Consider the following 15,624-nt stretch of genomic DNA (forward strand, 5'->3'; position numbering starts at 1 on the left):
GCCGGCTCCAGCGAGACGACGGCGTCGCAGCCCTAAATGGTGACCCTACGAGCTTCAGCAGCGCTCACAGTAGCTAGTGCAAGGGATAGAAGGGATGGAAAAGGCTGCGGTGGCATTTGGCCGCATGGAACGCCAACTCCGGCAAGGTCAGCCATGGCGGCGGTGGAAGAAACGACGAATACACGCTTACCAAGACTCAATTGACTCGATTGAACGGTGGAGGTGGTAGAGGGGATCACGGTAAGGCTCTGGGCGAACTGGGCAACACGTTTTTGCAAAGACGCGTGAGCTAGGCGAGGGCAAAGGCTTGGCCGGCAATGGCGGAGCTGCAGCGGCTCGGCGCTGCGCGCGGTGGAGGAGAAAGAGAAGCAAATGGAGCGGACGAGTGCGTCGGGCAGGCGCGCGGGGTGCTCAAGTCACGGCCAGCAGCGCTAGGATGCCCGTGGCGCGTGGCAGCGCGAGCAGAAGTCTGGCGACAGGTGGCACACACGCGACGTCTGTTGTCTGATGGCGGTCAGTCACTGTAGCACCCATTCAGACAACGGAAACCGACTGACAGCGTGATTTCAACGTGTCGACACGACTAAACGATTGACCCATTGCAAAAACTATGTACATGAAAAATGTAGGCCTACCATCCATCTACAACTTCTTTTCAAGGACCATCATCTAAATCGCCATGGATCAGGAGTTACATCAAGCCAAAGATGGCTCAATCAAACTGAAAATGGATTATGACTTAGCAATTTTTCCAAGTGTGAAATCAGCATGGAACTCTGACTTGTGGGCCATGTTTGAGCATGTTCTAGCCATTTTCATGAGATGATCATAAAACAACTTTTGTTTCTTAATAAATTAGCTACAACTTTGGTAAAGAGTGCACAGCCATGCAAGGTCTCTAAGTTGGTCTTTTGAATCAGTCAAATAGTGGCACTCCAAGGGTCAATTCAAGTCAAACCTCTCCAAAAGGGCAATTTGGTCATTTTGGTCCACATGAACAATGTCCAAACAATTACCCTAAGTGTAGTTAAGGTGTATTAGACCATAATCAACCACTTTACACAAGTGCTATACCCATGTCAAATGATCACATGTGATGAAACAACAAAACAAGCAATTCACCCAAATGTTGCAATGCAATGTTTCACATGTTTCATAATGTCGGATACCGTGAGAAGGGGTACCCTAAGCAAGATCCAAAAAAACGATTGCTTAGACTTCGTAAAAATCGAAACCAGCCAAAACGCTGCTGGCCTCGGCCGATTCTCCGATTCGCCCGAGGCTCATCACCGCGAGCCTCGGCCGATTCTCCGATTCGCCCGAGGCCCCCTCACCACGGCCTCGGCCGTGCCACCGACCCTCCGTCTCGCGCATGGCGGGCTCGGCAGCACTCCGCTACCTCTTCCTTCTCCCGTTCCTCTGGCAAAACGTCGTGTCGCATCAACTCAGCCAACTGCTGCCCCTGACAACAGCCGCGTGCCCGACACAGTACAGCAGAATGGCCGATGGGACGTGTGGCAGGACTGGGCAGGGGTTACCCGCCACTGTGCTAACCACCGTGCACATGGGTTGACGCCCATGCCTCACTATGCTGCCAACTCCTACACCGAGGACAACGCGGTATGGGGAGCCACGTCTGGACTACTATGGCCTCGGAATCAGTACCCAGGGCTAATAACTCCCCCCAAGGCCTCGACAGTTTGCTTCACGGGCTCGGCAGTCTGAGGGTTCATGACCACCGAGCCCCCCACGATGGCTCGGCCTCGGCATCTGCAGAGCCGCTGACCCCTACGACGTCATTACACGGTGACCAGCACGTCGCCTCCCATGTCCTGCATCAAACCATACTGGAGCCCCACGACGGCACAGTACGGCAACGTAACAGACCAGCACGTCAGCGCCCTGCCATCCACGATGGGACTGTGCAGAGGTTACCGGCTACTGTGCTGCCTAAACTCCTGCACCAAGGACGAACACAACATGGGAAATCAGAACTGGGTTCCTGTGACCTCGGGACCAGCAAACTGACCGAGTTCCGCCTCGCCCGAGACTACCGATAGGGCCTCAGGCGAGCTGGCCACGCTCCGCCTCGTCCGAGGCTGGGCTCGTCCCGCAACCTCGTCGCCTCCGCCTCAAAAGCCGCTCTGGCAAGCTGTCACATCCAATCAATGCGTCCAACCGCGCCCACTACGTAAGCCACAGCGCACCGCGACAGGAGCGACGGGACAACGGTCAAATCACCTTTTTACCACCCCCTGCTGGCAATACAGGGTACCATATCCTGTAGACGCACGTTCCGCGCTGACTACAACGATGGCCGCCAAGACCCCGCATTACCGTCTACAAAGGCCTCGGCACGACGGGTCTCGGCCTCGACACAAGCGGGTCTCGGCCTCGGCACAACCGACCACAGGAGACCCCAGGCCTCGGCACTCCACCAAGTCAACAAATGTACAGGAGCGCAGCAGGTCGCCAGCCCGGAGGCCATACCGACTAGACACCGACGGGAACTCCCACGCCGCCACGCTGCTCCGGGGAGCAGAACACGTTAGCAAATAGTAGTCTTCTCATGTACCTCTGGCTTGCTCCTTGTAACTATAAAAGGAGGTAGTCAGGGCCATTTCTGGGAAAAAGGAGAACGAACACACCGATAGAACTACACACCTCTACGCTGCTTGGGAACAACGTTTCTAGCAGCCCGCACCACCCTCGCTGAGACCTGGGGCTATCCCCCTCTCTCACCTAGCTTGTAACCCCCTATTACAAGCACTCCGGTGCAAGGAATACAAGATCGATCTCTCAGACTGGACGTAGGGCCTCGATTGCCCGAACCAGTATAAACCTTGTGTCTCTTTGCATCACCATCCGGGATTAGGGGCACGCAGCACAAATTCACTCGTTGGTTGAGGGACCCCCGGTTCCAAAACACCGACAGTTGGCGCGCCAGGTAGGGGCTCTCTGCGTGTCAGCTTCGTCATCCTAGCAAGTTCCGGATGGCAGACCACATACGACCGTTGCGTCTCGGCACCATAGTTTGGTTCGGGAGCCTAGAGTTCATATCTCTGGGGCATGAGTACGACATGGTGCTCCTCACTCCTCGAACCCCACCGTCCGACGACGAAGTCGCGCCCCGGCAGCCCAGGCGCAGGCGGCGCCCGGGCGGCCGCTCTCGCCACGCTCGCCAGGCACGGCGCGAGCAAGGCCACCCCGACGCTACGCGAGCCCGGGGCGGCACGCCACTCCCCGCCGATACCCTACGACCAGCTGTTGGTACGGGGTCCCTGGCTGGGGACCTGTCTGACCTGAGCCTGGACAAAGGGAAATCGCCGGGAGTTTACGGCGATGCCCAGTCATCTAACCCCGCTCCGCCACTCTCTGAAGAGCCGACTCCGGCGGGGCAGAATCTGGAGACGGCCCCGTTCCCATACCCTTTTGGGTTGAGAAATGCCGCCACCTCTTACGCTTACGCTTACGCTGCCGCTCACGAGCACCCCTCGGAACGCCGCCAGCGCTTCGCTCTCGACCTGAGCACCCACTCCGACCCCTCGGACGAGGACGAGGCGTGGCCCGGGGTGGATTTCTCCGAACTCCACAACCCTGGGGCTTTGCGCCGATTCTTGGCCGCAAGCGACTACTGCCTCGGCTATTCCGACTCCGACGACGAAGGGACTTACGATCCGTCCCGTGAGTGCTTCCACGTCGGGCTCGGGATGCCGACGGCGGGCGAAGAGGAAGAGAGGACAGGCAACCATTCACCGCCCCGGGCGGGGGCGGGTGATGCCACACCTCCGCGTCTCGTAGCCCCGGCAGCACGGAACGAGAATCCCGTTCGCGGGGGGCATCGTCGCCCAGACCTAGAGCAGCTCCGCGAGCTTCAGGCCAAGGTCGAACAGGACCGACTCCTTCTGCAACAGCTTCGGGACACTCTCGAGCAGGAGCAGCAAGGGCACGGTGAGGGCGGAGGAGCCCGAGGGAGGGCCCGCGACGTCCATCACCGCATCAACGACAACGAGGGGGGAGAGCCACCCCCAATCTTTAACCGCGCTAGCCAGAATGTCGCAGCTGCTGCGATGCTGGTCCGAGCGATGCCCGAGCCCTCCACCACCGAAGGACGACGGGTCCGCGGAGAGCTCCGCGACCTCCTCGAGACCGCAGCAGTGCAGCAGGCCGAGAGTTCCGCCTCCCGCCGGCGCGGAGGCACTTCGGAGCAACCCACAGCGCAACCTCGCCGGGGCCAGGATGCCTCGGTCCGTCCCGAGGCCGCTCGCGCACCAACGGTCGATAGGGCCCCCTCGGCGCACGACCGACCTAGGAACCAACGCGAGGCACAGGGCGACCACGAAGTAGTTGGCAGGCGACGGCGCCACGACGACGGAGCCGCCCGAGGCTACCACCCACACCGAGGCGGTCGCTACGACAGTGGAGAGGACCGCAGTCCTTCCCCTGAGCCGCCAGGACCTCGGGTCTTCAGCAGGGCCATCCGCGTTGCTCCTTTCCCCGCCCGGTTCCGACAGCCAGCCAACCTCGCAAAGTACAGCGGCGAGACCAACCCGGAACTCTGGCTCGCCGACTACCGCCTGGCCTGCCAACTAGGTGGCGCGGACGATGATCTGCTCATCATCCGCAATCTCCCTTTGCTCTTGACGGACTCGGCGCGAGCCTGGCTTGAGCATCTCCCTCCCTCGCAAATCCACGACTGGCGCGACTTGGTTAGGATCTTCGTCGGGAACTTCCAGGGCACATACGTGCGCCCTGGGAATTCCTGGGATCTTAAGAGCTGCCGCCAGAAGCCGGACGAGTCTCTCCGAGACTTCATCCGGCGCTTCTCCAAACAATGCACCGAGCTACCCAGCGTCGGTGACTCGGAGATCGTCCAGGCTTTCCTCTCCGGCACCACTTGTCGGGACTTGGTCCGAGAGCTAGGACGCAACATCCCGCGCTCTGCGGCCGCGCTCCTCGACATCGCCACCAACTTCGCCTCGGGCGAAGAGGCGGTGGGGGCCATCTTCCCCAACAACGACGCCAAGGGGAAGCAGAAGGACGAGGCCCCCGAGGCCTCGCCCTCCCGCGTCCCTAAGAGAAAGAAGAAGGGTCGCCCGGGGAAGCAGGAGGTCCTCGAGGCCGTTCACGTCGCCACAACGGATCGCAGGAATCCCCGAGGCCCCCGCGGCCCCGGGCTATTCGACGACATGCTGAAGAAGCCCTGCCCTTACCATCAAGGTCCGGTAAAGCATGCCCTCGAGGAGTGCACCATGCTCCGGCGTTACTACGCCAGGCTCGGGCTGCCCGACGACGACGCCAAGCAGAAGGGCCCCGGCGGTCGGAATGAGGACAAAGACGACGGGTTCCCCGAGGTACGCAACGCTTTCATGATCTTTGGCGGACCCTCGGCATGCCTCACGGCGCGCCAGCGAAAGAGGGAACGCCGGGAGGTTTTCTCGGTCAAGGTGGCCACCCCTCGGTACCTCGACTGGTCTCGGGAGGCAATCACCTTCGATCGGGATGACCACCCCGACTATGTTCCAAACCCCGGGCAGTACCCGCTTGTCGTCGACCCGATCATTGGCAACACCCGGCTCACCAAAGTGCTCATGGACGGAGGCAGCGGCCTCAATATCCTCTACGTCAACACTCTGGAGCTCCTGGAGCTCGACCAGTCACAGCTTCGAGGCGGTTCCGCGCCCTTCCACGGCATCGTACCAGGAAAGCGCACACGACCCCTCGGGCGCATCGACTTACCCGTCTGCTTTGGCATTCCATCCAACTACCGTAAGGAGGTCCTCACCTTCGAGGTAGTTGAATTCAAGGGGGCTTACCACGCCATTTTGGGGCGCCCGTGCTACGCCAAGTTCATGGCGATCCCCAACTACACCTACCTCAAGCTCAAGATGCCAGGCCCCAACGGCGTCATCACCGTCGAGTCCACGTACGAACATGCATACGACTGCGACGTCGAGTGCATCGAGTACGCCGAGGCCATCGTGGAGGCCGAAACCCTCATCGCCGATCTCGACCAGCTTGGTAGCAAGGTTCCCGACGCCAAGCGGCGCGCCGGGACCTTCGAACCCGCGGAGGCCGCCAAGGTCGTCCCAGTCGATCCCACCGTCCCCGACGGTCGGGGACTGAAGATCAGCGCCACCCTCGACAGCAAATAGGAGGCCGTGCTCGTCGACTTTCTCCGTGCGAACGTCGATATGTTCGCATGGAGTCCCTCGGACATGCCAGGCATACCAAGGGAGGTCGCCGAGCACGCCTTAGATATCCGGCCAGGCTCCAGGCCGGCAAAGCAGCGCCTGCGCCGGTTTGACGAGGAGAAGCGCAGGGCTATCGGCGAAGAAGTGCAGAAGCTCGTGGCAGCCGGGTTCATCAAGGAAGTATCCCATCCAGAGTGGTTGGCTAACCCTGTACTAGTCAGGAAGAAAAGTGGCAAGTGGAGGATGTGCGTGGACTACACTGGTCTAAATAAAGCATGCCCGAAAGTCCCGTTCCCACTACCCCGAATTGACCAAATCGTCGACTCCACAGCAGGATGCGAAATCCTCTCCTTCCTTGATGCGTATTCCGGTTACCACCAAATCAAGATGAAAGAGTCCGACCAGCTCGCGACTTCTTTCATCACCCCATTCGGCATGTACTGCTACATAACCATGCCGTTCGGCCTCAGAAACGCAGGGGCTACTTACCAACGGTGCATGATCCAAGTCTTTGGTGAACATATTGGACGAACCGTTGAGGCCTACGTGGATGACATCGTGGTCAAATCCAGGAAGGCCGGCGATCTCGTCGGCGACCTGGAGGTTGCCTTCACATGTCTCAGAAAGAAGGGCATCAAGCTCAACCCCGAGAAGTGTGTCTTCGGGGTCCCCCGAGGCATGCTCTTGGGATTCATAGTCTCGGAACGTGGGATCGAGGCCAACCCGGAGAAGGTCTCGGCCGTGACCAACATGGGCCCGATCCGAGACCTCAAGGGCGTGCAGAGGGTCATGGGATGCCTTGCGGCCCTGAGCCGCTTCATCTCGCGCCTCGGCGAAAAAGGCCTACCCCTGTACCGCCTCTTGAGAAAGTCCGAGCGCTTCTCTTGGACCGCCGAGGCCGAGGAAGCCCTCGCCAGGCTCAAAGCACTGCTCACCAACCCCCCCGTCCTGGTTCCGCCCACCGAGGGCGAACACCTCTTACTCTACGTCGCCGCGACGACCCAAGTGGTCAGCGCGGCCGTAGTCGTCGAGAGGCAGGAGAAGGGACACGCTCTGCCCGTCCAGCGACCTGTCTACTTCATCAGCGAAGTGCTCTCCGAGACTAAGACGCGTTACCCCCACGTCCAGAAGTTGGTTTACGCCATAGTCTTGGCCCGACGCAAGCTGCGTCACTACTTTGAGTCCCACCCGGTGACTGTGGTGTCGTCTTTTCCCCTGGGAGAGATAATCCAAAACCGGGAGGCCTCGGGTAGAATAGCCAAGTGGGCTGTTGAACTCATGGGGGAAACCTTGTCTTTCGCGCCTCGGAAAGCGATCAAATCACAGGTCCTGGCTGACTTTGTAGCCGAATGGACCGACACACAGCTGCCACCCATTCAAATCCAATCAGAATGCTGGACCATGTACTTTGACGGGTCTCTGATGAAGACAGGGGCGGGCGCGGGCCTGCTCCTGGTCTCGCCCCTTGGAGTACACATACGCTACATGATCCGGCTTCACTTCGCCGCCTCCAACAATGTCGCCGAATACGAGGCCCTCGTCAACGGCCTGCAAATCGCCATCGAACTGGGAATACGACGTCTCGACGTACGGGGTGATTCGCAGCTCGTCGTCGATCAGGTGATGAAAGAGTCAAGCTGCCACGACCCCAAAATGAAGGCGTACTGCGCGATGGTACGTCGTCTGGAGAACAAGTTCGACGGTCTCGAACTCAACCACGTTGCACGAAAGTTCAACGAGGCCGCGGACGAACTGGCAAAGATGGCATCGGCACGGACCCCGGCCCCTCCAAACGTCTTCGCCAGAGACCTCCACAAGCCATCCGTCGACTACGCCTCGGCGACGGAAGAGGACCCATCGGCCGAGCCCACCGCAGGGCCCGAGGCCGCCTCTGCCGCCGAGACCCCGCCAGCCGAGCCCGAGGCCATGGCGATTGACGCAGAGCCTCCCAAGGCCGATCGAGGAACGGACTGGCGAGTCCCTTTCCTTGATCGCCTCGTTCGGGGAGAGCTTCCTGCTGACAGAACCGAAGCCCGGCGGCTCGCGCGACGCGCCAAGACTTACGTCCTCTGCGACGACGAGTTGTATAGGCGTAGCCCGTCCGGTATTCTCCAACGATGCATCACCACCGAGGCTGGCCAATCCTTACTTTGGGACTTGCACGCGGGAGTTTGCGGGCACCACGCGGCGCCTCGGGCGCTCGTGGGTAACGCCTTCCGCCAAGGTTTCTATTGGCCAACGGCGGTGGCCGACGCCACGAGGCTAGTACGCTCCTGCGAGGGATGCCAGTACTACGCTCGACAGACGCACCTCCCGGCCCAAGCCCTCCAAACCATCCCCATCACATGGCCATTCGCTGTATGGGGGCTGGACATGGTTGGGCCTCTGCAGAAGGCACCCGGGGGCTATACCCATCTACTGGTAGCTATCGACAAATTCTCCAAATGGATCGAGGCTCGTCCAATCACTCAGATCAAATCCGAGCAAGCAGTGCTGTTCTTTACGGATATCGTCCACAGATTCGGGGTTCCTAACACCATCATCACTGACAATGGGACACAATTCACCGGTCGAAAGTTCCTAACGTTCTGCGACCACCACCACATCCGGGTGGCCTGGTCGGCCGTAGGGCACCCAAGGACGAATGGCCAAGTAGAGCGTGCCAACGGCATGATCCTGCAAGGCCTTAAGCCAAGAATATTCAACCAGTTGAAGAAGTTTGGCAAGAAATGGCTTGCCGAACTCCCGTCAGTCATCTGGAGCCTAAGAAATACCCCGAGCCGTGCCACGGGATTCACACCGTTCTTCCTGGTCTATGGGGCCGAGGCCATCCTCCCCACTGACTTAGAATACGGCTCCCCGAGGCTACAGGCGTACAACGAGCAAAGCAACCGCACTGCCCGCGAAGACGCCCTCGACCAACTGGAGGAAGCCCGCGACGTCGCGCTACTACACTCAGCCAGGTACCAGCAAGCCCTACGACGCTACCAAGCCCGGCGCGTCCAAAGCCGGGACCTGAAGGTGGGCGACCTGGTGCTGAGACTGAGGCAGAGCAACAAGGGCCGCCACAAGCTGACCCCACCCTGGGAAGGGCCGTATATCGTCGCTCAAGTGCTGAAGCCCGGGACCTACAAGTTAGCCAACGAGAAGGACGAAATCTTCACCAACGCTTGGAACATAGAACAGCTACGTCGTTTCTACCCTTAAAATTCCAAACGTTGTTTACATTGTTTCTCGAAATACAATAAAGAAGTGTTCTTTAGTTGTTATAATCTTTCGAGGAACCCCCTTATAGACAAGTCGACTGTATAGAACCTAAGGACCGAAAGATCGTCTCAAGGGCGAAAGGGCCGGCCGAGTCGTGAGAACGGCCTATGCCTCTGGGCTACGGCAGCTCCCTCACCACCGTTTCGCCCAAAGGACAGCTTAGGTTCCGAGGAAGTTCTTTGCAGAGAGGTTGTCTATCGATAGGGGCTCGACGTCACTATAACGCAATAAGGGAGACTCGGCTCTGCCTCTGCAAAGTCGAGCCTCCCTCGGGGGCTAAAAAGGGGGAACCCCCCTAAGTCCCGGACACCATTTCTCAACCGTTTTCCGAAAATTTCCACGCCAAACTCTCTCGCGCTCCGACGGGACCTTCGCAAGAAACCCAAAGACCAAAAGCCTGTCTGGAGGCCAAAGGGCCGGCCGAGTCGTGAGAACGGCCTACGCCTCTGGGCTACGGCAGCTCCCTCACCACCCTTCGCCGAGGGACGGCTTAGGTTCCGAGGGATCTCTTCGCGATCGAGACAGAGGGCACGGACTTAGAAATAGAATGGAAAACGGTTAAGAAACACACATACGCAAATACTTTAAGGGCCTCGACGGCCACGAAAAACGTCACGATTCGGCAACTAACTCAATCCGGTTACATGGCCCCTTTTGGCCCAGGTCAAAGCTCAAGGATCGGCGGCTGGCGCGGGAGGGACAACCTCTTCTTCGAACAGCTTGGCCAACGCAGTGCCAGGCGCCTCGGCCGCCCCCAACAGCCTCACGACCTCTGCATCAGCCTCCTCGTCATCTTCTGGCAACACATAGCCGTCGCTGACAGCCTCGAGGTTAATGGCGTAGTGCGAAGAGACGACGGCCAGGGCGCGCTTGACACCCGTGTGCAACGCCCCTCGGAGTCTCTCGCGAACGTGGCCGCTCAACGCGATCAGGCGGCTCCCAAGGGAGCTAGCTGATTGGACCTCCTCGACGCCAAGAGCCTCGCAGGCGGTCCGGACAGCGCTGCGCAGCGCCTCGTGCTCCCGGACCTCGACGTCCAGCGCTGCTTGCGCTGCGACGGAGGCCTCAGCCGCCTGGGAGGCCTCCTTCTCCAGACCTACGTCGCAACAAGGGACAGGAGTCAAGCGCGAACCAGGACAGGAAGAGCAAATGGAGCGAGGAACATGGTTCAGCGGAACTTACCCTCGGCCTTGCTCTTCCAGGCTGAGACCTCGACCCGAGAGGCCTCGGCCGCCTTGGTAGCCTCTGACAGGGCAACTTTCGTCGCCTGATGCTCGCTCTGCTCCGCACCCAGCTGCCCGGCTGTTTCCTTAGCAGAGGCCGTCGCTTCTTGGGCCCGAAGCCTGAAGGAGTCTCGCTCCTCCTCCAGCTCCTTGATCTTGGCCACCAGAGGGGCGGACTGCTCCTTAGCCGTGGCCAACTCGGCCTGAATGTCAGCACAACGAAGGCGGAGGTCCTCCACTTCCGCACTCCGCGCCGACAATAGCCCCTGGGCATCAGCAAGCAGGCCCTTTTGGCGCCGGAGCTGGTCCCAGATATCCCTCTCATTTCGCAGGAACACCGATTTCCCAAGGGATCGGGTCTCGAGCTCCTAAGAAGGCAAAACAAAAAACGCACGTCAAACACTGCGAGGGGGCTCGGAGAGAAAACAACGCGGCACGAAAGAGGAAAGTACTTACCCGCGTGACACCGGGCAAGTCCTGACCCATAATAGTCATTGCTGTCTGCAGCGACCGCACTGCCAGTTGGCGGTACTGCTCGAGGGTGTCCCAATGCCCCCCCTCTGCGGTATCTTCAAGGGCGAACACGGGCTCCCCCTCGGGGTCAGCCCGGTTCCGCCAGAAAACGCGCGGGAAGTTCCACCCGCGAGGCTCGGGCCGTAGCCGGACTAGAGCCGAACTCCCCTCGGCGGGATCTGGGACTGGTTGCTCCGCGGTACTGGCCGCCTCGACGTCCGCCGCCTCCTTTCCTCGGGAGGAATCATCAGACGAGATTGTCTGAACCAGGGGCGGCGCCAAAATTTGCCCCGTCTCCACCTCCATCGCCTCGGTCTCGACGGACCCGGGGGCTCTGGCCTCTGCCACCGCTACCCCGATGGCCTCGGCGTCCACCGCCCTGACGTCGGAGGTCTCGGGGGCTCCGGCCTCACCCTCAGTGGCCTCGGCAACAGCAGACGCCCCAGCCTCTGCTCCAAGACCCACAACATCGCGAGGCATGGGCTCCTCCTCCTCCACTTGCTCCTCCTTCTCCTGGGCAGCCGTCTCCTCCGAAACGGCCTCGCCCGGCGCCGCGCCGCGTCGCACGCCAGCCTGCGCCTCCGCTGCCTGATGGGCGGAGGAGCTAACGTTCACCTTGAGCGCCTTACGGGGCGCCAAGGGAGGGTCTCCCACCAGAAGCGTCTGTCTGGAAGAAAGGACACTCCCAAGGTCAGCATGCAACCAAGGGGCAAACAAGAAGCGGACTCCACCAGGGAAGACGCTTACCGCGAACGGGGATGCAACCGCTTCGACACCGCCAGCCTCCTCTGCAACGGCAGCGGTGGTGGCAGCAGCGCGGCCTCGGTGTCCACCAGTGCCAGCTGGCCTCCGTCGGACCCCGGCGCCTCCCCGACCCTTCGCGGAGATGATGGGGTCGCCCCCACCGTCACCCGCTCCACCTCCACCGTCGAACCCATCGGGCCGACGGCACGCTCCTCCGACACCCGCGCCTCGGGTGTGTCGGCCTCGGCCCCGGGACGGGCCGCCACTGGCCCCGGGACACCTCCTCCTCCTCCTAGGGGCGTCAGGCTCCTTGCCGGCGCCCCGGGAACCATCTCCCTGATGTCGGGGAGGTGATCCAGGCAGGCCGTCCCCACCTCGCGCCCGCCGCCGTCGCTCGAAGAATCCGACACCGACGACGAGGGAGACGGCTCCAAAGGGAGACCGTCGAGCCTCTGGCGCCGGCGACGGGCGTCCAGCTTTTCGCGCGCAAGAATCTTCTTCGTGCGCTTCGCCTCCCGGGCATCTTTCTTCTTCTTCTCCTCCTCGGCACGCGCCCTGTTCACGGATCGCCGACGGGCGTCCTCGGGAACGGGCGGCGGGGAGCCTCGCACGTCTCTTATCCCCTGTGAGAACGACGAAGTAAGACAACCGACCAAAAAGGCGAAAAACAACAAGGCCGCGAAAGCCTCGACAACATCCAACTTACCAGCGAGACATACCCCCGCGACGGGCGCATCGGGAACGGCATCAAGTCATCGAGCCTCGGCTTCCCGTCCACCGCTTCTCTCACCCGACGCAGGGTCTCTTCGTCGGTAAGGGCGGAGGCGGACATCTTGACACCGACGATCGAATCGCCCGGGGTCATCTCGAACAGCCGCCGCCGCCGGGCCATCAGCGGCAACACCCTCCGGCGGTGAAAGGCCGCCACGACCACGGCCGCCGAAAGGCCGCAGTCACGCAGCTTCCCCAAGGCCCTCAAGAGCGGTTCCAGCCTAGGCTGGTCGACCTTGATGACGCCGTATCCCCATTTCTCCGGTTGACTCTCTACAACCCGCCCGGTATAAGGGGGAAGTCCTCCGCCGTCGTTGCGGAGGTAGAACCAGCCGTCGTACCAACGACGGTTGGACGTTGACAGCTGGGCCGGGATGTAGAGGGACTGCCGGTCTTGGCGCACGTGAAGGGTGCAGCCGCCGGCCCTCTGCGCCTTCCGAGCCCCCCTCGTTCCCCCCGGCTTGGAGGTGAACGTCGCTCGGAACAAATGGAGCCACAACTCCCAGTGGGGAGCGATCCCAAGATACCCCTCGCAGACGGCGACGAAGATGGCCGCCTGCGCGATGGAGTTGGGGCTGAAATTGTGCAGCTCCACACCATAGTAGTGCGGGAGTGCCCGCATGAAGCTATCCGCCGGCGACCCGAAGCCTCGCTCGTGGAAGACGACGAAGCTCACCACGTAACCGTCGCGCGGCCTCGGCTCCGACTCGTCCCCCGGAGCAATCCACTCCGGCTCGTCGGGGTCGGTGATTGGGCGAAGAAGACCGGCCTCCACGAGCGACTCCAGCTTCTCCTCGGTAACGTCGGACCGCTCCCAGGGATTCGCCGGGAGGATGACGGGACCACCAGCCATGGCGCGGCGAACGACGCTGCTGCGGCGTTACGTCCCGTCGACTGACGCCACGTCGCGCCCAACCGCAGCAGCAGCAGGCGCCGTTTCACCTCCCCGAAAAAGCTGCCTCAAAAGGCGCGCCTGCCGTTGCTAATCGCAGGGAGAGAGGTAACCCCCACCCGATTCCTTTCAGGCAAAGGAACTGGGCGTCGAGCCTACTACGGTCCAGGGGTTCGAAGGCTGGGCCCCCAGGGGTTTCGACAGCCGCCCCAGGGCAAAAGAGTCAGGGACGACTACGGGCGAGCCTATACGAGGCCGAGGCCCAAGCAAGCGAAACGCTTGGGACGCCCTGTGTCGTGTCCGAGACCGGCAGGGAAGTCTCCGAATGGGATCCCACCGTAGGGAGGCACCGAGCCACCGAGGCCCAGCGAACGGCCTCGGCACCCACTAGAGGAACCCTCCGGTACTCTTGGAGCGCGTCTCCGGACCGCTAGCCGACCCCCAGCGAACGGGGTACGGGCCTCCACTCGGACTTACCCGATAACAGCTCACCGGAGATGCCGTCGCTCGCGCCCACCGAGGGTAGCGTGGCATCTTCCACCCCTCCTTCCGAGCGAAAAGGAAGCGCGAGGGTCGAACAAAAAGTCAGGAGAATCCCTGACGGCCCTCTTGCTCCGCGCAGAGGCTAAGGGACTCTTCCTGCAAAACATTGCCGAGGCCCAGCGACTTGGGCTCGCACACGAGGGGCCTCGGCAATACAAACCCTCCTTCCGAGCGAAAAGGAAGCGCGAGGGTCGTTCAAAAAGCCGGGAGAACTCCCGACGGCCCTCTTGCTCCGCGCAGAGGCTAGGGAGCTCCTTCCGCAAAAGACGCCGAGACCCCGCGACCTAGGCTCGCACCCAAGGGGGCCTCGGCCGACAGACCCTCACGCGCGAGGGGCGAACCAAAAGCCAGGGGGACCTCTGACCGCTCTCTCGCTCCGTGCGAAAGACTCGGGGGCCCCTCCTGCAACTTTGCCCAGACCCAGCGGCTCAGGCTCGCACACGAGTGGGCTCGGCAAACAGCCCCCGTCCGAGCGAAAAGGACGTGAGGGAGACGGACAAAAAAGCCGGGAAGACCCCTGACCGCCCTCTCGCCCCGTGCGGAGGCTCGGGGGCTCTTCCTGCACCCGAGATAAAGACAAGTGAACCGAGCCCGTTACGGTCCAGGGGTTCGAAGGCTGGGCCCCCAGGGGTTTCGACAGCCGCCCCAGGGCAAAAGAGTCAGGGACGACTACGGGCGAGCCTATACGAGGCCGAGGCCCAAGCAAGCGAAACGCTTGGGACGCCCTGTGTCGTGTCCGAGACCGGCAGGGAAGTCTCCGAATGGGATCCCACCGTAGGGAGGCACCGAGCCACCGAGGCCCAGCGAACGGCCTCGGCGCCCACTAGAGAAACCCTCCGGTACTCTTGGAGCGCGTCTCCGGACCGCTAGCCGACCCCCAGCGAACGGGGTACGGGCCTCCACTCGGACTTACCCGATAACAGCTCGCCGGAGATGCCGTCGCTCGCGCCCACCGAGGGTAGCGTGGCATCTTCCACCCCTCCTTCCGAGCGAAAAGGAAGCGCGAGGGTCGAACAAAAAGTCAGGAGAATCCCTGACGGCCCTCTTGCTCCGCGCAGAGGCTAAGGGACTCTTCCTGCAAACTTTGCCGAGACCCAGCGACTTGGGCTCGCACACGAGGGGCCTCGGCAATACAAACCCTCCTTCCGAGCGAAAAGGAAGCGCGAGGGTCGTTCAAAAAGCCGGAAGGACTCCTGACGGTCCTCTCGCTGCATGCGGAGGCTAGGGAGCTCCTTCTGCAAAAGACGCCGAGACCCCGCGACCTAGGCTCGCACCCGAGGGGGCCTCGGCCGACAGACCCTCACGCGCGAGGGGCGAACTGAAGGCCAGGGGGACCTCTGACCGCTCTCTCGCTCCGTGCGAGGGACTCGGGGGCTCCTCTTGCAAACTTTGCCGAGACCCAGCGACTTGGGCTCGCACACGAGGGGGCTCGGCAATACAAACCCTCCTTCCGAGCGAAAAGGAAGCGCGAGGGTCG

The 15,624-nt window shown here is 61.6% G+C and overlaps 1 protein-coding gene across 1 annotated transcript; it reads right to left on the reverse strand.

The window, feature by feature from the left end:
* Nucleotides 1–1,931: 1,931 nt before the first annotated feature.
* Nucleotides 1,932–12,135, reverse strand: LOC136532274 (uncharacterized). Its single transcript, XM_066524877.1, has 5 exons — nucleotides 11,945–12,135; nucleotides 11,498–11,864; nucleotides 10,644–10,740; nucleotides 10,232–10,557; nucleotides 1,932–1,958 (listed from the first exon to the last, which is right to left on the reverse strand). Exons 1-5 carry the CDS (start codon nucleotides 12,133–12,135, stop codon nucleotides 1,932–1,934), a joined length of 1,008 nt encoding a protein of 335 aa, XP_066380974.1.
* Nucleotides 12,136–15,624: the final 3,489 nt, after the last annotated feature.

This window comes from Miscanthus floridulus, unplaced genomic scaffold (assembly GCF_019320115.1).
Source record: "Miscanthus floridulus cultivar M001 unplaced genomic scaffold, ASM1932011v1 fs_568_2_3, whole genome shotgun sequence".
Taxonomy (NCBI): domain Eukaryota; kingdom Viridiplantae; phylum Streptophyta; class Magnoliopsida; order Poales; family Poaceae; genus Miscanthus; species Miscanthus floridulus.